Below are 26708 nucleotides of genomic sequence, written 5' to 3'. Positions count from 1 at the left end.
GGCAACGTGGGGTGGTTTCGGGCAACCTGCAGTGCTTACAGACAATCTGGGGAGGTTACGGGCAACGTGGGGTGGTTACGGGCAATGTGGGGTGGTTACGGATAAACTGAAGTTCTTATAGGCAATCTGGGATGGATACCTGTAATCTGGCATGGTTACCGCAATCTGGAGGGGGTCATTGGCAATTTGGGGTGGTCAGATGCGACGTGGCGTGGTCAGAGGCGACGTGTGGTGGTCAGAGGCGACGTGTGGTGGTCAGAGGCGACGTGGTGTGGTCAGAGGCGACGTGCGGTGGTCAGAGGCAACGTGCAGTGATCAGAGGCAAGGTGCGGTGGTCAGAGGCAAGGTGCGGTGGTCAGAGGCATTGTGGCGTGGTCAGAGGCAACGTGCGGTGGTTCGTCCAATCTGGGGGTTACATGTAATCTGGCGTGATTATGGGCAACCTGGGGGGGTTATGTGCAACCTGAAAGGGTTACAGACAATCTAGGATTGTTACTGATAAACTGAAGTGCTTATAGGTAATCTGGGGTGGGTACATGTAATTTGGGGTGGTTACGGGCAATCTGGAGGGGGTCACTGGCAATTTGGGGTGGTTACGGCAATGTGCGGTGGTTACGGGCAACGTGCGGTGGTTACGGGCAACGTGCGGTTGTTATGGGCAACGTGCATTGGTTACGGGTAATCTGGGGGGTTAGGGGTAATTTGGGAGTAAACTGCAATTATTACTATAATAAAAAGTGTGTGTTTTATTTTTTTGTATGTTTGTCACTTTTTGTACTTTATACATTAATTTTCACTGTATTACTATGATTACTGTAATATTTTCTATCACAGTAATCATAGTTCAGTGACACAGACCAAATTTTCAGAGTTGGCTGGTTGTGGAGCGCATGCGCACTTCATAACCAGCCAGGACGTCGAGGAGGAAGGAGCTCCAGGATCAGGTAATGTATAAGGGGTAGGGGGGGGGGTGACTGGGGGACGGGGGGTGACTGGGGGGGGTGGGGGGGCGACTTTGGGGGGACGGACACATTACTTTTTATCCCCTGGCACCAATCATTTATGGTGACAGGGGATAAAAAGTGCCGGGATGCACGTGGCACAAGCAATCAGCGGTATATAGTATACCCCCCACAGGGGGGTCCCCGATCACTGCCCCATGCTCTCTGCTACCTCCGGTGGCGGAGAGCATGGGGCTTTCATTCATTATCACTTTTTCATCGCTGTGAACAGACATTAGTTGGAAATGATGGCCGCCGGGGGAGGGGGGTTAGTGATTGCCCTACTGGGGGGGGGGGCTGATCTGAGGTCTGGGGGACACTTATTTCATCTCTCCCCGCCGTAGATTCACGGCGGGGGGAGATGAAAGGCGGCGGCGGCACCGGTAATCCCAGTTACCAACGGCCGCTGCTATAACGTTAATAGCGGCGATCGTCGGTACCGGGGGGGGGGGCCGGGACGGACCCCACACACTGCCCCAACCCCTCAGCTACCTCCGGTAGCTGGGGGGATGGGGTGGGGGCCGTCCCGGCCCCGCTATCTTATTCTTTGCCATCGCCGTAGAAAGCTGATGGCAGCAGAATAAGGCCCCTTAGTGACCGCTGTAAAAAGCCGCATCGGCGGTCACTAAGGGGTTAAAGGTGTCGCTATAAACAAACCTGTTATCACATTTAAGTTCAACTAAAAACAAAATAAAAAAATAGCATCGCCGTAATAACGTAATAATTCCTGGCTCACCTGTTCCCCAGGTAACAAACGTTGCCTCCATTGTTTGCACTGGGAAATCATGGGCTGTAAGACAGCTTATTACTTTTAAATCGTCTTACCTTGTTTACATTATCTTCTGTCCTTGTGGTTTTTATTACATAGGTAAGACGATCTGCCCGCTCCACATACCTTTTTGTGAACATTGTAATTCCATTCGAACCGGCAGAGGGGCCTCTAGATTAATTAATCATATAAGGTAAATACATAATAGTAATTCCGACGTTTTAAAGTTTGCCGGTCTGGAAATAGTTAATGCTTTTAAAGATGGAGGTGATCGCCATAGAAAATTGTTACAGCGCGAATCTGCATTAATTTCCCATTTTGCTGCCACAGGTCCCCTTGGTTTTAACGACGGAAATTAATTTCATACATTTCTCTAACATTGCATTATGTTTGTTTTTAAGGTTTTTTAATCTGCACCTGTGTTTTGTATCACATGTTCAGTGCTGAGCCACCTGACCAACACGCCTACTTGTATGGAGGGTCAGTGTAGTGCTTGCTGTGTTAGCGAGATGAAGTGTGGCTAGTCCACACGAAACGATCGTTGCTACCCACTGTATATCGGTGTGTACGTCCTCCCATTCACCCCCCGATGACTTGTTGTACAAGATTGTTCCATTAATAAAGAAGAATTTGCTACAGAACGGTGAGTTGCCGCAGTTTCTCCTTTACTTCACTGGATTTTGTTTGATACTATTAACTCTGCGTGATCTGCTGAGCACCACCTGCTGTAATCACCCTTTTAGCTATTGGAACTCTGGACTCTCTGCTTGTTGTAGTAATGCCGAGTGTTACTCCTTTTGTTTTGTCCACCAACAGCTCATGCACTCGGATATCCCATACAACGAACAGCTGTGGCAGTTAATGGTGCACTGACTAGAATTATATAACCTGTGAAATTCTCAAAACATGACCTGTTGCTGGGTCTTGGGGACTGGAGTTGAGAAACACTGATCTATAGTAAATTGGTTCCTGTATAAGTTCATCAGAGACTCTGTGATTTCTTCACACTACACCTACACCTGTACTAACTAAAAAGTGTGTGTTGGTATATCCAGGGGTGGGCGCACACCACTCTTGGCCACCATGACAAGTGCCTTAGGGGTATACTACCATCTTGCCCGGCTATACAACACTGCCTGGCTTCCTTGGGTTACACATGATGGGAGTTATAGTTTTGTAACATCTGGAGGACCAACGGTTTCCCATCCCTGTTCTAAGGCAATCTCTACCTTGGAATCTCATAACATTTGATGCTTCTAGTAGGTTTATTTGTTATTCTTCACAGTGGTAGACACATGTATCATTTTTTTCTTTGATCAATATTTTAAAGTCTATGAACCTTCCAACATATTTTAGGAATTGCGTTTAGAGCAGTTCTTTAATATTCCTTTTACCCAATGGTTAAACTCCCCAGAGCTATTTAAGGTTTCACATTATAGAAGTGAGAGGTCATTGTGATTTCTTCAATACCTTACAACCACTGCTCTCATCTTCATCCAAAGAATACAGGTACCATAGAGTAAGCATTCTGTAAATTACATTGTGCCTGTCCATTACTTAGCTGTCTCTTGTTCTTACAATAAATCAGTTTGAAAAATATGTGTATATCAGGAAACATTTCCATATTATGTAAGTGAAAATTCACTGAAGATACTCACAAATGTCACTCAAAAATGATTGGTTATGAACCATTGTAATAAAAGGAGATGTTATAATGTCTTTAGTCTAAGTGCAAGTTGCAGGGACTCAGTATTTTTGAATGTACTCTTCAATATTCATTTGCTCCATATCTGGAATTATGTCTTCTTCTGCGTCTGGCCTGGTTCTTAACACAGCAGTGCTTCTCCTCCTTTGCATTATGAAATTTATTTGATAGATCAGGACTACAGCCAAACAGATCACAACAATCTGAAAAGTAAGTAATATACAAATAAAAGAAAAACTAAAAAGAAAAAAAATAATGCATTCACACTACGTTTTTGCAGTCCATTTACCAGATCCGTTTTAAGTACATTTTTTATGGAAGTCCATGGAAAAACAAATCCAAATGGATAACTGAAGACATTTTTGGATCAGTTCTTTTCTTTAAAACAGATATGTTAAACAGACTACAAAAATGCAGTGTCAACCCAGCCTAACATCCATAATACAAACAAGAAAATCTGTATTAGGGATCGTGCACACAGCCATATTAACCCCTAAAGTGTCACTGTCATTATAACTTTCAAAATCTAAATCAACAATAGATGTGATATAAAGCAAGTTTGCAGTATACATTCATTATTTTAGCTGTTGTTATCATGCTGTAAAACAAAGCTGAGCTTACCAGAAGTTCAGGTCCAGTCTCCTGAAGGCAGATTGTGCTTATTGAGAAAAACAGACTAAACACAGGAATTCCGTCCAGTACAGAGAGTCACGGCTCAATGTGTCTGTCAATCACATGACTGCCTTCTCTTTGTGAGCACTCAGATAGCCTGGGAAACACTGGACTTCCTGTTTTCCAACTCTTTAAGAAAAAAAAGTCAGAAAACAGGAAGTGCCGTGTACTCCATGATAAAAACAAAAAAAAATTAATGAATGTAAATTGCAAACTTGCTTTATATTACATCTACTTTTGGTTTAGATTTTGAAAGTTATAATGACAGGTACACTTTAAGCTGTATCAAACCAATTTTATTGCACCCATAGACTTTTCTTAAGAACTTCTGTGTGTCCTTACAACTTCTGTGTGAAGCTACAGGAACTCAATATGCCTCCATACAGACCTTGCTGTGTGCATGAGGCCTTGGTCTACAATGACTCATATATAAGGGTAAGCAGAGTCCTATTTTAACAAACTTTTTTATCACCTTACAGTTCCACACTATATTGTGCTTTACCTATTTATCTTTTATTGTTACTAGAGACTGAAATTCTATATACCATATATACTACACCGAATGATTTAGGATAGTTGGCACCTGATATCTTGTGGCCAAAAACACAATCCCACACGATGCTGCATCACAATCTGCTCTCAGATAATGTGTTAACCTCTTCTCAGCACAGCAGAATACATCAGGGAGAATGTATCAAGTCTGGCATACACATACGCAATTCTTACATGTAGCCCTACCCCATGCTGGATTTACTAAGTAGCACATGCTTCTCTATAAATTCAGCGGTGGCTGCCGCATAGCTCCAAACTCATGTAGATGTTAGCAGGTTTAAATGAGGATAAATCAAGCAAGCAGGGCATATGGGAGCAGGGCAAGTGGTTTGCCCAAAAACCTGCATCTTTTCCTGATGTATGCCATGGCCCGGAGGTGTGGTGCAAGTATTTCTGACACAGGCTGTTCCTGAATCACAGTATCAAGAGTGTACAAAGACTGGATGAACTAGTGACAGACATAATGACTGAAGATCACACAATAGCAGGCCATGTTGGGTTGAACCAAGATGCAAGTGTCAAGCAGCACATTATGCAAATGATAAAAACAAACACAGCAGTTTTTAAACTCAATGGCCCCGTTAGAAAAGCCCCGCCCCTCTATAATGCGGCTCCGTTGATTCTAATGGTGCCACAACATAAAAGGGCAGGGGCTTCCTCCCACTGGGGGCGAGCCGGCCAGCCTTCAGTGCTGCACACCTGGCCGGTGCCTGGGAATAGAATGGTGCTGTACGTGGGCACCAGGCCGCAGTTAAAAAAAAGGACCGCGCCACTGGCTTCCCTGCGCCGTTCTATCCATGTGCAAAACTTAAAGCGAATGTACTGATGATACATTCGCTTTAAGGTGGGAATAAACCTTTAATATTATAAAAGGCCTCATAAGGATTGGAATTCAAATGTAAACCCTTGCGTACAGTTTTACAAATCTTATGTTTAGGATGTCATAATACCTCTAGAAAGATGAATCCCAGTGCAATGTATCCAAGGAACAGAAGGTTCCCTCGACCCCAGCTGACAATCTTGTCTAAGCAACCCTCGACGTAGATACGGTCTTCAGCAAGCCAGCTCACGAGGTTCTGAGTCTCATATCCACACATTGTATTAATAACTGTCTGTATAAAAAAATAAAATAAAAATAATAGGCACTAACAACTAGCAAACAAGCATGTTTGTACATGAATACGCATAAACAAACATGAATATAAGCACCCCTTCCCCTGCCTAATAAAAGAAAAGAATGATATGAAATGTCATTTGATTGCACAGTGGACATTAAAAAGGCAAAGTAGCTGAAGAAATCTGTACAAACCTTCCTTTCTTACAACTAAGGGCTGGCTTACGTGGGCTGGGTGCGGAACTACCACCCTCAGAGCAGCAATATTCATAGGAAGGGGCAGGCCAGTCAGGGCAGATCAGTGTACCTAGGAGCTATAGTCCCACCCCCAGTGCACCAAACTACCTCATTAGCATATGGAATAAACTACAAACTAAACAAAAACAGCATGGAGGAGCAAGGTAAGAAATGTACCTTCATCCTCAGGGCCCAGTGTGCTATAGCGTCTTAGCAGCAGGTTACACACTTCCTAACCTGATGATAGTTTCTCTTTATGGCCAGTTTCACACTTACCGCATCACATAAACTGGTATAACGGTTTGTTTACACAGTCAGGTTTTTAATTCTTATGCAAAAGAACACTGCAGAGACACCATCACATATCTCGATGTCAGTGAACTAGCCAGACCTTCCCTCCGGGAAGGAACAACCAAGCCAAAGGCGTTCTCCAGTCAAGGAAACCACCAGCAGCAAGGTATCCATCCACAGACAGCTGTTTCGGGGTTTTTGCCCCTCATCAGTGTGGAGTAGGTTTCTGGCTAGTGGGAGCAATGACTAGTAGGTGCATGCAAAAGGACGCTGGTTGACCTCAGGGAGATTAACCAAAACACCGCAGAGACACCATCACGTGTCTCAACGTCAGTGTTTTTAAACCTTGACGACAGGCCAATTTTCGTTTTTGCACTTTTGTTTTTTCCTTCTAGTGTTTAAAAGGTCAGACCCACATTAGCCCTAATTTTTTTGTGACACCAATTGTACTTTGCAATGACAGACTTTATTTCTCCATAAAATATGCTGCGAAACTGAAAAAATTATTTCCGTGGTGAAATTGAAAAAAAGTTGCCTTTTTTTTATTTGAGGGGGTTTCGTGTTTACGCAATTCATCCTATAGTAAAACTCACATGTTATATGTTCCTCAAGTTTGTACAATTACAGCGATATGCAACTTATATGACTTTTATTTTATTTGATGGCTTATAAAATTAAAACCTTTTAAAAAAAACTAAAACATCCCAAAATTGCTCTATTAGGCTGGGTTCACACTGCGTTTTTATGGGGGGAAAAAACTGATGCAGTTGTGTGCCATTTGTTTGGATCCATTTTTTCATTGACTTCCAAAAAAAAAAAGTATCAAAATGTACACAAAAATAGGGTTGACTATATTTTTCTGTCCGTTAAAAGCAACCATACGTTGAACTGATATTAAAAAAAACGCAGTGTGAACACAGCCTTACCATCCTTATAACACTTTTATCCTTTGGTCTGTAGGGCTGTGTGAGGTGTAATTTTTTGCACCATGATCTGTACTTGCTATTGGTACCTTGTTTACCTGTATATGTGACTTTTTGATCACTTTTTATTACAATTTTCCTGGATTTGATGTGACTAAAAATGAGCAATTTAGCACTTTTGCATTTTTTGCACTTACGTCGTTTACGGTGCAAGATCAGGAAGGTGAAAATTTAACAGCTCAGGCATTTACATACGTGGTGGTACAAAATATGTCTATTTATTTACTTTTAATTATAAAATAGAAAAAGAGGGGTGGTTGAAACTTTTATGCTTACGCCTCTTAGTAAAGCTGGCTGGCCCTGCTCCTAGCGCAGGCATTGCGGCACAAATCTACAGCTGCTTAACACCCCCCTCCCCCGTCTGCCCATCAGGTGAGCAGGGGTTTCAGCTGGAGTTTTTGCCAGGTAGAAGGCAAAACTGCTTCTTCTCCCTGGTGCATGCCATGGACACAACAATGATAAATCTCCCCCACTGTACTGGTCAGGACTTCCTACGTTTAGTCTCTTTTTTCAACCAGCACAAGAGTAAAAAGCTGCTTTCAGGAGACTGGGCCTGGATACAAGAAATTATAGATTTGTTTTAAAGCATGAGAACCAAAGAAATAATTACAAATATAAATTGCAGACTTTCTTTTATATCACATCTACAGTTGATTTAGATTTTGAAAGTTATAACAACTGTGACACTTTAAGTGAATGTCCCCTAAAGATAACAACTAATTCACCTGTCCTCTTCATAGATTACCTGTCCCTTTTCCTTGATGCAACATGAGAATGGTACTCCACATCTCTCCAAACTTGGGTTGGTGTCAGTGCAGTAGAAGTAAATGTTTGTGGACCAGTCTTTGTGGCTTTTAACTCCACAACATTCAAACTTGGGTAAATTAAAGGAGGAAAGAAAAAAAAACAGATCAGACAGACAGACATAAAAATTGCAACAAAATTGAATTTTACATAATTTTTTTGTGCTTGTTAGTAGGTACTCCTACTCTCCTTGCTGTTCTGGGTTTATTAGTAGTAGATTTTTCTGCTCTCCCTGCTGTATACACTTCTAAAAAGCTTTTGTACTAAATGCAGAAACTTCAAGGCCATGTTCACACATGGCAAAACAACAGCCGTTCTGTGTCATGGTCGTGTCACAGAACGGCCGCTGTCTGAGATGTTCAACATGGCCGATAAATGCAGTATTTGCCGGGTGAACATCACTTCAACTTAATTGGAATGCGGGCACTTTTGGGTGTGCCCGCAAACAAATTAGCCATAGCACACAATGTAAAGTACTTCAGGGAGCCGTACTTTACATTGTGTGCAAAGTCTATTTTGTGCGGCCGCTGTTCACTGAATACGGTCCACACAAAATAGACATGGCAGTTTTCTGTACGGCCACATGGAATCCCGGCCATAGTGTATACAATGGGTATACACTACGGCCGTGGTTCCATAGGGGTTAATGCAATCAGCCGCTGTGATTAAACAATGGCTGTTGTTGCAAAACTGCAAGTCGTTTAATAAGAAAAAGACATTGTGCGAACTTGGCCTTTAGGGTGTGTTCAAAGAGGGCAGAGGACAGGTCACAAAAAAGACTGAGGTTTGCTGAGCATTCGGACAGAGCGTCAGTACAAAAGAGTCTGGCAGCAGACACCAGACAGCCAGGAAACTGGCAGCAGACTTGGATGGGTAAGTACTGTATACACATCTGTAACCATTTCCCAAAAAATATATTACTTTTTTTCTCCCGAAGATGCCCTATATCTTTTTTTCAAGGGATGTCTTATTTTTCCATGAAGAATTCACAAAAAAACAAACAAAAAAATTAACATTTATTGCATACTGTTCAGTAGTTTCCATCACAAACCAGCATAACCATATCAAACCAAAAAGAAAAAAGCAACACAGCTATACAAAGTTGCACACCCAAAAATAACTTACATGTAGAAAATCTTTATTAATACACTAACAACAGGTGCAACATTAAAAACAATTAAAATGGTGGCAGAAAAACGCCACACAACTACATATGTGCCTCCACAATACTTGGAGCTACATGAAATATACCAGGTAGGGATATTCACACCACAATAGAACTAGGACTTGTAAATCAATAATGTTATGAAACTATAACAAGAAGACAAGTGTCCAAACAATATCCATAACAAAAATATGCACATATATACATATATACAAAATCTATAAATATCACTAAATTCACAATGGGTCAAATTTTATGACAAGTCCTCCCTGGTATACAGTCACCTATACCCCATGCATTCCGTTATGTCCCCATAACTTCATCAGGAGTTCGCATAGGTAAATACTCTTGCAGTGTATACTTATAGATAGATACAGATGAAATAATGATTACCCGCTGTGAGTCCCAATGGCCGCCGATCCGAACGCTGAACCACGCCACAGAAAAAGGAAGTGAGGTAATACCCATTAGTATAATAAGATTAAAGACATGGCTGCTGCAACGCAAACTAGCCTGCGGTGCGCAAGACTGGAAATGAGCTAACAATAGTCCCGCATAACCTGACATAACCCTGGTCTTATGTTTGGGGATGCCTTATTTTCAGCGGGGTGCCTTATTTTTCCATGAAAGAATTCAAACTTAATGTTTAACAAAAAAAAAGAACATTTATTATATATATGTATATATGTATACATTTATACTATATGGTTACTAGTTGTCATCACAAACCAGCATAACCCTGGTGGCAAAGAGGGGTCCTATTTCAGGGGTTGCCTTATTTTCAGGGGATGCCTTATTTTAAGCTATCCAGTAAATACTCCACTATGTCTTATTTTCGGAGGATGTTTTATTTTCAGGGAAACAGGGTATGTCCACTGCAGCCCCAGCCGCATGATAAATGATCATTTTCACTAGACTACCCCTTTGAGGACCTAACCCTAACAATGGTCATGGAAACACAGATAATAGATGACTGAATACTAGAGATGAATCTACAGTATTAGCAAAGCGATTTGCTGCTAAGCGTGGATGTTGGCTTGTCAGATGGCTGCCTGTGAACTCCACTCCACACTGCCTGTGAACTCCACGCCACCTTCACCAGTGGAGCCCCCTCTGCCCCCCTTCCCCGCTTCACTGGCGAAGGTGGCGTAAAATGGCCAGATGCAAATATTTTATTTAAAGACCGTCCATTTGCGAATAAATTAATTCGCATCTGGCCATTTTAGGCCATGAAATGAAACTTCTGGTTTGAAAACTTTCCCCCATAGTGGTTCGTGGCCTCTGACAAAAAATTTCCACAAAATGCTGAAAGTGATTCTCCAGCCAAAAGTGTTTTCACCCTTCCAACATAAGCATGGGGAAGATAAATGAACACCCTGCTTTCCCTCCTACTGGGCACCTCTGTTTCTCTAGATATGACATCTCTAGTCTCCTCTCGCTCTGTGGACCAAAAAGTAACTTTCCCAAAGTACTTTTCATAGACTCGCTGTGGGAATTGGCAGGTTACAGTGGAGAGCAACAGGGAACAAAAGTGGTGTCCACCAGGGATATTGGCTGCCTGGTAAGATAGGGTGCAGGACATCTGTTTACCCTTGTGATGCTTATTCTGAGAAGGTTAAAAAAACCCTTTCTACTGCAATGTCACTTAAAGGGGTAGTGCAGCGGTAAAGAATTATTCACAGAATAACACACATTACAAACTTATACAACTTTGTAATGTATGTTATGTCTGTGAATGGCCCCCTTCCCCGTGTCCCCCCCCCACCCGTGTACCCGAAGTGTGGTGCGCTATACATACCTGTCAGGTGCCGACCCCCGTCTCCGATCTTCAGTCAGTGACGTCTTCGGACGGACGGCGAACAGCTCCGACTGTCCCGAATGCCGGCCGCCCTCTGCAGCGTCATCCGATGCTCAGCCTCGATTGGCTGAGCATAACTGTACTCAGCCAATCGCAGCTGAAGCTGTGGCCGCGTCATCAGCTGCTCAGCCGCGATTGGCTGAGCATAACTGTGCTCAGCCAATCGCGGCTAAGCACAGTTATGACGCGGCAGAGGGGGGACGGCGGCAGCAATTCGTCCGGCCGAAGATGACGTTTGGCACAAGATGGAGGACATGCACGACACGGATCAGGTAATATAATGCACCAACACTTCCGAGTACACAGGTGGGAGTGGTGGGACACGGGAATGGGGGCCATTCACAGACATAACATACATTGCAAAGTTGTATAACTTTGTAATGTGTGTTATTCTGTGAATAATTTTTTATCGCCGGACAACCCCTTTAAATATTTTACCATCACAACATTTTAATGTCACCGTTTATTCCAAAAGATATAATTAATGTGACCTACTGGCTTAAAGAAAGCATTTTTTGCCTATATAGGCAAAGATTGGGTGGATCAAATGCTCGATTGGATTGAGATCTCAAAAATTTGGAGGCCAAGCTCACATCTTGCTATGTCATGTTCCTCAAAGTATACCGGAATCCCAATATTCTTCTAAAAGACACTACTGCCATTAGACAATACTACTGCCATTTAGGAGTGAACTGGGTCTGCAACAATGTATAAAGAGTACCTGTCACTACAAATAACTTTTTACATGTCATCAGACATGTCGAGGTGTCTGAGGGCTGTCAGTAAACAATTGATGGTTGCTGTTATAACCATGTAGTACACAGAAAGTCCTTCACACAGTATAGACTGGCCTCGTGTCTACACAAAAAAACAAGATCTGGACAGTGCTAACTGGTTTTATTTATCTTAGGGGATATACACTAAAATAGTAATATGTTTTTTATATTAAGACCAATATTACCTTTTTCTGAATGTAATCAATGAAGTTTTGCAAATCAAGATCTTCCCGGTAATAAATAATGGCCCTTGCCATTACAGAAGAGGCTTTTTCCAAAACCTGTAAAAAAATAAAATAAAAAAACATCCACTGTTATCCTGCCATAAATAGGTACAAAAACTGAGATTCAGCAGGTTATAGATTATTACATTTTATATTGAAGAACACATTCTGAAAAAGTTCAGTTAGGTTCAATATTTAATAAGTAAGCACTTACCATTCCTGAAAACATAAAGCCTAGAATAGCTGCCACAAGCTGAAGAATCAAGACTACTATAAGCATGCCAGCAAACTGAAAAAACAGAAATACAGAAATAAATCTAATTACGGTTACATTTATTTCACTCAAGTAAAACAAATGCTTATGGTGGCTACAAACATGGGTATAGCTACACCTAGAGAGAAGTGATTTAACCCCTTGCCTCTTCAGCCTGTTTTGGCCTTAATGCCCGGGGCCTATTTTTCAAATCTGACCAGTCTCTCTTTATGTAGTTATAACTCTGCGGAGCTTTTAACTATCGCGGTTATTCTGAGATTGTTTTTTCGTGACATATTCCTCTTTATGTTTGTGGTATACTTTGGTTGATACACTCAGTAGTTTTTTGTAAAATTCACAACATATATGCAAAAATTTCTTTATATTCAAAACTCTGTTTTTCTAAGAAAGATAGTCATGCCACATGAACTAATTATTAATGCAACATCTACAACATGTCTACTTTATGGTGACGTCATTTGGTGAATGTCCTTTTACATTTTAGGATGTTAGAGGGCTTTGAAATTTTGCAGTGATTTTTGAAATTTTCATGAAAATTTCAGCACTGATTTTATTAGGGACCAGTTCAGTTCTGAAGAGGATTTGTGGGGCCTGTATGTTAGTTACCCGCATAAATCTCTCCACTGTAAAAACCGCACCCTCAAAGTATTCAAAGTAACATTTCATATGTTTTTTAACCCTTTAGGTGTTTCGCAGAAATTTAAGCAAGTTGGAGGGGAATTTTTTTTGGGCACATATTCTATTTTAATTATTTTTTTTCCTCTTACACAGCAAATACTAACTGAGAAATGGAACTCAATATTTATTCCTCTTATTCCAGTGTTTCTAGAAATCCCCCATATGTGGCCGCAGTGCGTCACCGCAGTGCGTCACCACAGGCCACAGACAGAGACCTGGTGAATTTTGGGGCCTTTTTTTATTTCATTTTTTTTTTTAGCTATTATACCCTGTCAGAGAGGCCTCAGGGTGCCAAAATATTTGTGTAAGACAGGTTGACGTTTCCATCGGTACCATTCAGGGGACATGTGACACCCTAATCATTTTTTATAAAAATTTTTATGAGGTTGTATGAATAAAAAACACAATTTAGCAGCTGTTTTCACCATTTTTTGTACGCCGTTTACTATACGGTACATATGACATGTTATCATTATTTGTTAGGTCGGTCTGATTACAGCGATATCCATTTTATATAGCTTTTGTTATAGTTTATGGCATTTATACTATATAAACTGTTTGTGTCTTGCATATTGTAAGAGCAGCAATATGTTTATTTTTTCGCCAATGGAGTTATGTGAGGACTTTTTATTTGCAGCATAAGCTAACGTTTTTAGTGGTACACCTTTTGGGTACATGTGACATTTTGATAGCTTTTATCTATATTTTTTAGGGGGTAGGATTACCAAAAAATTGTAATTTTGATTAGTAACGGGATAATTAATGTAACGGGTTAATAGACGGGGTCATTACGGACGTGGTGGTACCAAATATATGTATCTCATTTATAGGGGATCATTTATAAAGGTGGATGGGGAATATGTATATTTATTTATTTATATTTATTAAATTTTTTTAATTTATTTATTTTATGTATTTATTTATTTGTGTATTTATTTATTTATTTGTGTGTGTGTGTATGTATGTATGTATGTGTTTGTGTTTCACTTTTACAGGTACATCTATAATACATTACACCACATGATCAGTGCTGCAATGTATTAAAGGGGTGCTCCTGCATGGGGACACTTTCTGGGGGGGACCGGGGAGGAGGTGGCTGAAATAAAAGACGTCCACTCACCTCTCCGGTTCCAGCGACGGGTCACTCATCGCGGCGCTCCGGTCCCCGCTTCCCGGCCGCTTCCTGGTGTCTGACGCCGCCCGAGACGCTACGTCTCAGGGCCGCTCAGCCACTCAGTGAAGGAGGCGGGATCCGAGCAGACTTCAAACTGATCCCGCCTCCTTCACTGAGTGGCTGAGCGGCCCTGAGACGTAGCGTCTCGGGAGGCGTCAGACACCTAGAAGGGGCCGGGAACCGGAGCGCCGCGATGAGTGACCCGCCGCTGGAACCGGGAAGGTGAGTGGACGTCTTTTATTTCAGCCACCGCCTCCCCGGTCCCCCCCAAAAAGTGCCCCCACACTGGATAACCCCTTTAAAGAGAAAGAATGAGCTGTCAGAAGCTGACAGCTCATTCATTTCATCATATAGCAGCCCAGACGCAGGAAGCAGCGTCTGGGTTGCTATGGTAATCACCAGGCTCTGTTGGGAGGGTGAAGGGGGGGTCAGAGGGAGTGGATCTCCCTCCGGCTGCTCCATAGACAAGGCGGTCGCCCGTGGAGGACGGTTCATGGTGACGTTGTTTGCCGTGGCCACCCTTCCCCCCGGCATGCAGGCCTGGTGGCGTCACATCCGGCGGGGCGCCCTGATGAAAGAGATGAAACGTATGTTGGAGTTTGGTGGCATCCAGGACAAGCAGTGAACTGTGTATGGGTATGTACTGCACCTTGCTTACCTGAAATTTGCATGAGTCACTGTAGGTTATTACCACAGCATAGAGCGATATAACGCGTCACTTATGCCATCTGAGTATTGTTAGACTTAGACTAGTTGTTAACGGCGTGGTTGCAGCCTTTATCAATAGGTTACCCTGACTTGCTCCTACCTGAGGTGCTCCTTTCTATGTGTGGATTTCAGAATTTTTACTGTCATTTTTATTATTAATTTTTTACCTTCATTTCAGTAACATATTACACATAAGGTCTCCGCTTGGTTCATAGGATTATATAGCAAGCTTGCTACTCAGAGACCAAGCAGTGTTTTTTTAAGGCCCTATTCCACCAACAGATCTGACAACAGATTATCTGCCAAAGATTTGAAGCCAAACCCAGGAACAGACTATAATCAGAGAACAGGTCACAAAGGAAAGACTGGATTTCTCCTCTTTTCAAATCCACTCCTGGGTTTGGCTTCAAATCTTTGGCAGATAATCTGTCGTCAGATCTGTTGGTGTAATAGGGCCATTACTTCTTCTCATCTACACTTCTGTTCCGGCAGAGTACATATTCTACATTGGGCAGGGCTGCTCTGGCAACTCCTCTCCTCTTCCTTCTCTTTACAAAGCACTTACTTCTACAAACACCTACTTTACTTACATCCATATCATCGGTACATCATGCCTATACCCGGTAGAGAGATACTTTGTAGCCAATATACCTATACATGACTGCAGCGTACTAGTCCGGCACCACAAGATGTTTGCGACCTGCTTGTGAATCAACACACACCGGACTGGTAAGCTACCATCAAGCATCTGTTGTGGGAGTGTTCTCTCAGTTGCCTACGGACTTGCTATAGACTTTTATTACCCAATATTATGATTTTATTGATGCATTACTTTTGTTAGCCAATTATATATATTTTAGAATCACTATTTTATTACTATTAATTCTGCTAGATTAGATATAGTATGTTTTTCCCTTGAGAACTCTCACAGTCCTATCCATTTCTTAGAAGCATGCCTCTTTACTTAAAAAAGTGAAGTCAACTATGTTTTTACTACAACAGAAAAAAGAAATAATGGCAAATACCCGCCAAATACATTTCTTAACATTCCCTGGTGTACTAACTGAGCATAACCACAAAGAATGATAGAAACACAACATTAGAGTATAGATCAGTGATGGCCAACCTTTTTAGCTTGGTGTGTCAGCATTCGGTAAAAAAAAGAGTATAACTCGGATGGTGTGTCACTTCGGCAAACAACACCATAATTATGCGATATTTATAGTTTAAATATCAAAAATATGTAATTGTAATATATAACTGTACTTAATAATATAAAAATATTGTGGAAGTAAACTGTAAACCACAAACACATACTACCCCACCTGACCCCCATCCCTCCCCATACACTACCTTACCTGACCCCTATCCTTCCCTATACACTACCCTACCTGACCCCCATCCCTCCCCATACACTACCCTACCTGACCCCCATCCCTCCCCATACACTACCCCACTTGACCCCATCCCCCCACACTATCTTAACTGCCCCCCATCCCCACACACACTACCCCACCTGACCCCAATCCCCCCCACTATCTTAACTGCCCCCCATCCCCACACACTACCCCACCTTACCTCCTTACCCACATACACTACCCCACCTGACCCCATCCCTCCCTCCCTCCCCCCCCCCCACACACACAATTCCCCATCTGACCCATACCCTGACCCCAATCCCCCGACCCCCATCCCTCCCCACACACTTACAATTCTGCTGCTGTCCAAGATGCGGGCTGTGGCACCAGGAGCCGGGGCTGGAGGCTGGAGCGCGGCACTGCTGTGGCCGGCCGGATGCAGCTACTGTGTCACAGTAGCAGCGTCCGGGCGGTAAGTGGGTTGGGGAATACGTGGGGTCGGGCCGCACTGTAAGGCCGCCGGGCTGTCCTGGAGCTTGCATGCAGCCGCAGAATTTTCTGTATGCGGCCACGTATAAGCGACTATGGCGATGCGTGTCAGTGCTGACACGCGTGTCATAGGTTCGCCATCACGGGTATAGATAGTAGCAACAATAATGTTTTTTTTTTTATTTATTTGATGGTTAAATAAATCTGTAAAATAGTTTTTTTATTATTAAATATTATGATATAATATTTATAGGATTAAGATGCAAAACCATTACTTTCACTTGTAGCGATCTTTGAACTCAGTTAGCTTTAATGAGATATAGAATTATAAGATTATATGAATAGATTTTAGAGACAGTATATATGGGAATACTGGTTGGTATAAAATCAACCTCATACAATATATGCCGACAGTATCTACTTACAATTTTAAGTAGTAAGTGCACATCCCTCAGGGCTCCCATGCATCCAAAGAAAGTTATAACAAACATTAGCATTCCCACCACGATCAATAAGATAGCAGGATCTGTAGTAAGGGAATCCACAACACCTGACAAGGAATAATGTTTTGTGAATTGCGTTGAACTTTCAGTCAAGATTATTTTTCTGAACAATTCCTTCACAACAGTGCATATTTCTTACCTAGTAACATAATGAAATAGTGATGTTGAAAAAAACTCATTGGGGGACATTTATCAAACTAATTGCACCTGTTTTTAGTCTAATCTAGTGTGCGCTCAAAATAAATCTAATATGAATTCATGAAGCTTTTTTAGACAAGACTATCCAAATTAGATGCGACTTTTTGAATTAGATTTTTTGTTGTTAATTAGATTGAAAGTGCGGCAGAATTCTTTTTTAGCTAAATTTATTAACTGCGCAATTTTTTAAAAAGTCGCATATATTGGCGCATCGCTACGTCTGCTCCGAACCAGGTGAATTTATTAGACTAATTAAAAGACCATTATTTTTAAGACACATTTACTATGCTATTAGACAATTTATATAAATTTCACTAAACACATTAAATTATGAAAAAACATCTTTGACAAAATCGTGTTTTTAGATTTGTTAGTAAATATCCCCCATTGACTTTGTGTCACTGACTTGTGCTGGTTGAAAAAAAGAGACCAAACACAGGAATTCCGGGCAGTACAGGGTGTCACGGCTCAATATGTCTGTCAATCACATGACTGCCTTCTCTCTGTGAGCGTTCAGATGGCCTGGGATACACAGGACTTCCTGTTTTCTGACTGTTTCCTGTTTTTTGAGAAAAAAGTCAGAAAACAGGAAGTGCTGTGTTTTCCATGAGAACTAAAAAATAAATAATGAATGTAAATTGCAAACTTGCTTTAAATGATATCACATCTACTGTTGATTTAGATTTTGAAAGTTATAATGACAGGTACACTTTAACACATAATATTCCTCTCAGTCTTTTGGCCAGTCTCTTTTCAACCAAAACCAGGAATAGAACTGACTGGCCAAAATGATAATGAAAAGATTTGCACTGCTTTTGTGTTTTTAACCCACTTCTAGTTTTGGTTGAAAAAAAAGACTGGCCAAAAGACTGACGGAAATTCTACGGTATGTGTCAGCGTAGCCTAAACATAAGTTTTAGAATAAAGCCCAAAATGAATGTAATGTGTAGCTGTGTAATTAAGTACACAGCTACGCCTTTAGCTCCATGCCAATAGTCACAAAAGGGCATCGACAGTATTCACAGTTGTGCCTTCATCAAGTCATCACATTAGATTAGTATACCCCATCCCCTGATTTGTCACTGTTGTACTCCCTCTTTTCAAAAACAGTCACAGCAGTGAGTCCATTATTTTCTAATAATTATAGCAGTGCCTCCCACAGTGTTCACAGCAGCACAGTGGAGCCCTCTTCTATGGGCCAGACATTCAATCCGCCTTCCACCAATATTTACAACAGTGCCTTCTCTCTGTCTATAAGCCAACGTAGTGCTCCCCTTCCTTCAGTAGTCACAGTACTGCCACTGCAGTGCCTCCAATCACCCTTATAAAAGCACTGCTTACCAAGGTACCCAGTGGTGACAGTAGTGCCTTCTTCCTAGCTGTAGTAGTAATAGCATTGCCTTTCCACTAGTATTGCCCCTCTCCACCTCTATGCACTACCAAATGCTTCTGGGCTAACAGTACAATCAATCTCATCCAACAATCAATCTCATCCAACAGAAACGGAGGATTGTATATTTATCTTGTCTCTAAACTGTGTGCTGGCTCTGCCCTCAGGAAAAATCTCTGTTTCCCTTCTCATTTGAGCAGTTGAGCTCTTATTTATGATCTAAGAAAAGCTAGATGGCATCTCCCATGAGCACCCTAATCACCTAGTGCAGCTGCAGCGGAGCACTGAGGGGAAAGGGTCCTCTGTGCTCTCTACCACAGTGGGGCCTGTGCAGTGTCCCACTGGGATTACTGTGGGGCCTGTAGTTAGGTGTTGCACATGCACTGCTTTGTTACCGATTTGCTTTTGTGTGTGTACTGTTTTCTATCCATTTTCAGTACTTTTATGATGTTTTATAATGTTTTCACTAAAAAAGAGATAATTGCTGAGTTTATGTAGGAAACAAAATTCCTTTATTGATTATATATATTAAAAACATAATCATTAAAAAAGAAAAACCAAACATTAAAAGAACAGTGGCTGTCCCGGAGGTAATAACAAGAAATCAACTATGGTAACATATGCTAGAATCCCTGACAGAAAATAATGTATATGGGCAGATTACATATATAGAAAGTGTATTATGCAAACAACATACATGGTCATAAAGTGCTAGTGCATGCCAAACATTATTATTTGCCTCATCAATGGTATAACCATTAACACATTGCCCTTTATAATTACTAACCCCACTGATACCTAGGGATATAGCAAAAAATATACCTTCAGCGTATTATGGGTATATAGCCTCGGGGACGCCACCACCCCGATGCGCGTTTCATTGCCTTTGTCTGGGGGTGATGATGTCACATCTGGTTAGGGTTTATATAGGTCAGTCCCACCAAGCGCTCTTACATAATAATTACTCATCACCTGTGGTTTATCGGCGCTTGTTCCTTCCGTCACCCCTTCTTGATGGATGTGTCGCAGCCAGGCCGGAAGCTACGTCAGGACGCCGGTCACATGACCGGACGTCTCCGATCATGTGACCATTTGGCGTCATGGCAACACCGCCCGCACAATATGCTGCCAAACAACCAGAAAGGAATGATTTTCAGGGCATGCGCATAACCACGGATACAGACTATAGAGCAAGTAGCTAGATGTATGTTAGACCAATTTTTTTTTTTCTTTGTTCCAGTTCACATTATGCGTTTTTGCACATATGCGGTTTTTTATGCGTTTTTGTGATTTTTGTATATGTATATATTTCATGGTACAGATTGATTGCACTTAAATAGACTTATTGTTTTAATAACAATATACATGATTTCAGCATTTTTGTTAAACTTATTCACTTTTATTCTAGTTTCACATTCACATAATTAGACACACATTAATTTAGTTATTATTATGACGCACATTAGCACTTTTAAAACACATGACATAATTGGCAATTTATTATTTGAGATTTTAATATCACAACCATATCATCATTCCATTTTTCAGCAATTTTGCACATTAGGCACAATGGCCATTTTATACTCTTTTCTATGCACTATATTGGTCTAACCATAGGTGATGAGTAATTATTATGTGCGGTGGTGGCGTCCCGGAGGCTATATACCCATAATACACTGAAGGTATACTTTTTGCTATACCCCTAGGTATCAGTGGGGTTAGTAATTATAAAGGGCAATGTGTCACCACATGATTGAATAATGTGCAAGTTTGGGTCTATTATACAGTAAGAAACCAGACACTTTCTACAGCAAAATAGGAAGTATGTTAATGCAAATCTAATTCCTTGGTCAAAAAGAGGGACATGTAAGGGGCAAAGAGGGACAGAGGGATGTGGGTCAAAAAGAGGGACTGTCCCTCCAAAAGATGGACACTTGGGAGGTATGCTCAAGGGGTTCCCTTGACTAGTCCTCGATTAGGATTAATCCCCCCATGGGCCCTCCCTTGAGCCCTCCCTCTTCACTTGCCCTGTGTCTTCCCTTCAGTATACTGTATGCTACAGCTGAGCAGTAAGAACAGAAGGGGAGGCGTATCTGAAGGCTGTGAGCATAAGTCCTGCAGGGTAAAAAGTAAGTGTATCTGTAAGAATATATGAAGTATGTGTGTAACTACTTTATATGTATATCTGCATTTGTTTATATTGGAAAGTAATGTGTAATATATACTTTATATATAATTAATGTACAGTATATGTGTACATGTATGTACATACCCATGTAATGTGCACATTTCTATATATGTTCACATAACGTACATATACATCATCGTACGGGTTGGGAGGTATGGAGGAGTGGAGCCCAATCCATACTGACTGGCTACCATCTGCAGCTGACACCGACTATTCATGACCGGTATAGGACACCTGTCCATGCCAGTCTAGATGCTGCAATCAATAGCAATTATGGCATCTATACAACTATTTTGTGCAATAATGGTTTCCCATACACCAGTCATTATTCAATTCTCCATTTGTTTTCAAAACAGGCTAAAACATTTGTGATCCAGATTAGAGATGAGCGAGTACTAAAATGCTTGGGTGCTCGATACTCAAGACAAATATTTCCAGATGCTCGGGTGCTCGTTTCCAGTAATGAACCCCATTGAAGTCAATAGGAAACTCAAGCATTTTTGCAGGGGACCCAAGCTCTGCACAGGGATGGTTGCATAAAAACCTAAAAACCTCAGAAAATGATTGAAACACCACGGAAATGGACAGGAACCAGCAGGGGCAGCATGCGTGGACGCCTCTGGGGCTGGCTAATCACAACATTACACCAAATTATGGGCTTCTGGCTCTCTCCCCCATGTTCCTGTACCTCCTTCCTTTGCTCCAACTTCTGTTCACTGTAGGGCCAGTAATCTCCTAAGTTGATTGATGTCTATCAGGGGTGAAAGTACAGCCTTGGACACACTGATGCAGTAGCTGTACTTCCCTGATCCCTGTCTCTCTCACCACAAGCACAGGACACAGCACAGTGAGGATAGGTATAGCTAACTACAGATCCCAGCCAGCCAAGAGAATGTCAGCTACAGGACAAATTGACTACTGACAGCAGATTTGGGGGTAGTCGTTTAGAGTATGTGTGTAACTGGTGCTTTTTTTTTAAGGCACCACGTGCACAGGACACAGCACAGTGAGGATGGCTATAGCTGAACTACAGATCCCAGCCAGCCAAGAGAATGCCAGCAACAGGACAAATTGATTACTGACAGCAGTGTTGGGGGTAGACGTATAGAGTATGTGTGTAACTGGTGCTGGTTCTTTTTTTAAGGCACTTGTTGCACAAGACACTGCACAGTGAGGATAGGTATAGCTGAACTACAGATCCCAGACAGCCAAGGTAATGTCAGCAACAGGACAAATTGTCTACCGACAGCTGCACTACAAGTCCAAGCCAGCAGCCAAGAGTAGTAAAAAAAAAAAGTTTTGAAAATTTAAAGTCCTTAGAAGGACAGTTGGGTTCTTCGTGTCGGATTCCTGCCTAAATGCACACTAATTCCCTGCCTAACACTCTCCCTGACAGACAGCAGCTCTCTCCTTAATCTCTTCCAGCATACGTCTGAAGCGAGCATCGCGGGACCTGATTTTTATATGCCCAGGTCATGTGATCTGGCCAGCCAATCGCTGCTATGGACATGTAGGGTTCCCACGTGATGATACAAGCTCCCAAAGACTCTCCCTGCATGATGATTGGCTGAGAAAAAGCCGCCAAACATGCAGGAAGAGGAATATGCCATTGTCTGGAGTATCGCGAGCATGCTCACTCATCTCCAGTCCAGATGTATTTATCTTGCAAAAGATTGCCATGGCTCAGCATTTTCTGTCTCTAGACTAAACGTCAACAAAAAGTTTTCTTTTTACTGATAATGAATAAGTAATCTTGAAACTGATGAGGAATCAAAACTAATTATTTTAGAAAGTTGCATAACTTTACATTACAATGTGATTATACCCTAATGTGAAAACATGGGTGGGATTTATCAAGACTGTCTCACCTATCCATCGAGCAGGGGATACAGCAGGCGTACGCCAGGGAGAAGGGGCGAATCTGCGCCTTCCCCCTAGCATACGCCTCGGGCGGAACAATGATAAATCTCCCCCCATGTATAAGCTTCTATCAGATCAGAACATTACCACAAGCCAATGACACTCACCTGTCTCTTTACAGAGTTTAGCATAAAGTCCTACTGCAATCAGTAGTCCACTGGCAACCTGTAAGAGTGTAAGAGTAAGGTCACTGCTCCATGTCTATATAAAACATGTAATGTGCCATTCTCAAAATCCTTAGTTCTTTAGTCAGTTCATACATCTCAGTGTGACTTTTAAGACTGCACCCTTTTCTACTGGCCTATATTTACTATTTGGGTGATGCCAGTTTGAAGCATAAACTATGCTAAAAATAGCAAAAAAATACAGTGCAACAAATTTTCAAAAAAAAGCAAAGGCTATGCTCGCAGAACGCCAAAAAAAGAGAATAGACGTCCACTTTTTTATTTCAAAAGATGTCCGTTTTTGCAGCTATGTAATTGACTTCAATGCAATACATTGAAGTCAATGGGATGACGGACATCCAGTGCACACAGTGTATAAAATGATGGACGTTATCTGCGCTGACATCAAAATAATGACAACTAAAATCATGACAACTTTTTTGGACGTCTATTGCAAACAGCGGACGTTGTTTTTAGTTGTTCACACACTGTTTTTCTTTTTTTACCCTCCTTTCTCCATTTTTACTATTAAATTCAAAGGACTTTTCAATTAAAGACACACCCAAAAACACACACCTGAACTTGAAAAATGTACCAACAGCTGTCATTGCACTGATGAGCGGCCAAACAGCGAAATGACATCCATCATTTTAAACTGAAAATGACATCTGTCATTTTAAAAAGAGGGGAAAAAACGTGTGAACATAGCCAAAGACAGGAAATGGTGCAAGTTTAGTTGTACATCTACACCAGGAGTGATGCTGCTGCTGCACTACTTTATTCTTAGTTGTAAGAAGGATCAGGGCTCGAAAAAGACCATTGCTGCCTGAAGCTTCACAAAAAAGAACAAATCACCAGAGAAGGTAGAAATGCAAGTATTAGCAAATAAATATCAACAAGTAGATATAGATGATACAGGTAGATATCCCATTAAGCTACCATGAATCAATGGGCTACCAAACACTGCACAATGGCCTCTCAGATATAAATCTCACCCGATATACTGATAAAGGTTTGTATGGTTGGACAATCCATTAAAGGGAATCTGGCAGCTGCAATTCAGGGTTAAAGCTGCTGACACTGTTCGATGGCTGACACATGGTAATGCCTAAGTAGTAAAAAGGAGGTCCAACAGCATCCAGAAGTGAACTTTAGTATTTATTGAAAGCCAAGCTTACATAGAATACAATGTTTCGACCCCTACAAGACCCCAGTTGGGGTTGAAACGTAGTATTAAATGTAAGCTTGGCTTTCAATAAATATTGAAGTTCACTTCTGGATGCTGTTGGACCTCCTTTTTACAAGTTATGTGAGCCCTACTGGGAATTCTGGGCTCTCCAGGGTGCATCCTACAACATCTACCTACCAGAGTCTATCAGTGCTGCTGACCCCACCTACTGTTTGATACATGGTAACGCCATCTGTGTTTCCAGAATGTAGACAAATGCATTTATTCTTCAGTTTAAGGAGCAAATATATAATTCAGCAAATATTTACATTAATGGTGCGTTCACACCTACAGGATCTGCAGCTGATTTTCTGCAGCAGATTTCAGTTAAATAACTGAACACAGCATCAGATTTGATGCTGTGTTCAGTTATTTAACTGAAATCTGCTGCAGAAAATCAGCTGCAGATCCTGTAGGTGTGAACGCACCCTTAGAGTACCAAGGCTATACTGTAGTTATAAGTTGTGATAGTTATGCCTCATCCTTGAGAGGGGGGAATACATACCTATAGAGGTGTGCATTGATATGTTAATGTGGCAGAGCACTGTATGGTAACCCTACTGCATTAACTAAACATAGAACTATTATAATACACAGTACCAAAAACAAAAAGTTCAGCTCTGCTACTTGTGTCCTTGTATTTCCCAATCTACATTTGGGTAAAAGTCTTTTCTCTATCTAGCTCAAGGTGTCCTAGGCAATGTTCCATCTTACAACAATACATCTGTTTACTTACCCAAAATATATAGCAGGAGAAAAATAAAGAATACTTCACCACCTGGCTGGTCCTCATTGTTTGAGTGGTCAGTGATCTCTGAACCCAGCAAATGTAACCTTTCTGTGAAATGTGGTGAGCTGGAGAGACATTATAGTAGTGTGTTAGGAAGGGAGGAGTGCGGAAACCTCCAGACTTGTATGATCTTGTCATGTATGCAGTATTCATTCTCTCTGCTACATTACTGCTTTGTAACTCAACAGTTCATGTGCTGCCAATGTTCGAATAACACTCAGAACCTTAGTACTAATGCTAAAGAATACGGGTAAATATGTACATCATAATATAATAAGTAGTAGGTATGACATGTATTAATAATGTATAAGTTGTTAATAAACACTTCAACACAACGAACCTATCACTATAAAGAGGTGGTATGCAACTGTAAGAAATTTGTAGCATATGGTTGTAGCACATGTAGCAATAAACTGGCGGCAGAAATGTCCATTTTGAGTATTAGCATGTAGACCACACTGGAGGTGCTTACATTTAAAGGCTCGATTCACACGTAGTAATAGTGCGTCCGTATGTACGGATGTAATAGTGCGGCCGTATATTTGATGTTTGGTGTGTATGCTGGGAAGTATAGGATATGCGGCTGCACAGTGCACACTCCGTATGAGTTTCTGGCCTGATTGTATCCGGGTCCGTAAAAAATGAGCAAGACCATTATTTCCGGGCCGAAATGGTCCAAGTCGACCGTAGGAAGTAACATTCGGGCCTGGCGGAACCTCTGATTACTGCCGGATCAATCTGGATTCTCATTAGAATAATTCATCAATGCGTAACGCCCCTTCAGTTTAAAAGGCCCAAGTGAATGGGCTTCAATAGGTGACCATCCTTTTAGGTGTCCCGATCTGGAGCGATGGCACGGCGAGCGGAGCATGGTGGTGCTGGTCGTGGGCGACGTGGTTCCTGGCAGCGGGACATTGATGTTCCACGCCTGATCGCAGAGGTAAGTTTGATCGAAGAATTACACTCATCTTTCTAGAATGGTTTTACTTGGAAAATAGGATGTGTAGTCTCTTTCTGTGTATCTATTTATCCCTCTCTCTATCTATATATCTATGTAAATATATGTCTAATAATATGTAATGTATGCGAACCCAAATACATATCTCTGTTAATATATTTATGTGATGTGTTAAAATGTTTTACTTGGACTTAGAAATGCACATGGTCGTCTCGGCCAACAAACACGCACCTAAGCCACATGTAACACACATATGAATGTCAACACTGTTAGTGGTCTTAAATATAATCGTTTTAGTCATGCGACACGGGCGTGGGAATGTGGCCTGCAAAAAACCACAAAGTATCGTCATGTGTTTCCTTATCTGCTATAGTATTAATTTCGAGTGCAGTTCCCATATAAAACCACTACTTACATATGTCGAATTTAGTATCCCTATTGAGTGTAGGGTTGTTTGATTTCTTACATGTATCAATTGTATTTAATAACAGTGACATGTGTACAAATGTAGACAATTTTTCTGCACAAATCAGTATA

The 26708-nt window shown here is 41.5% G+C and overlaps 1 protein-coding gene across 1 annotated transcript; it reads right to left on the bottom strand.

Annotated features, from left to right (window-relative positions):
* Nucleotides 1–2496: 2496 nt before the first annotated feature.
* Nucleotides 2497–25276, bottom strand: LOC138787225 (tetraspanin-33-like). Its single transcript, XM_069964427.1, has 8 exons — nucleotides 25160–25276; nucleotides 23139–23196; nucleotides 17258–17382; nucleotides 12366–12440; nucleotides 12113–12208; nucleotides 8070–8198; nucleotides 5650–5811; nucleotides 2497–3678 (listed from the first exon to the last, which is right to left on the bottom strand). Exons 1-8 carry the CDS (start codon nucleotides 25214–25216, stop codon nucleotides 3517–3519), a joined length of 864 nt encoding a protein of 287 aa, XP_069820528.1. The 5' UTR covers nucleotides 25217–25276; the 3' UTR covers nucleotides 2497–3516.
* Nucleotides 25277–26708: the final 1432 nt, after the last annotated feature.

This window comes from Dendropsophus ebraccatus, chromosome 3 (genome assembly GCF_027789765.1).
Source record: "Dendropsophus ebraccatus isolate aDenEbr1 chromosome 3, aDenEbr1.pat, whole genome shotgun sequence".
Taxonomy (NCBI): domain Eukaryota; kingdom Metazoa; phylum Chordata; class Amphibia; order Anura; family Hylidae; genus Dendropsophus; species Dendropsophus ebraccatus.
Note: the sequence above shows the minus strand (reverse complement) of the source record. Positions and strands in the feature narration are given on the sequence as shown.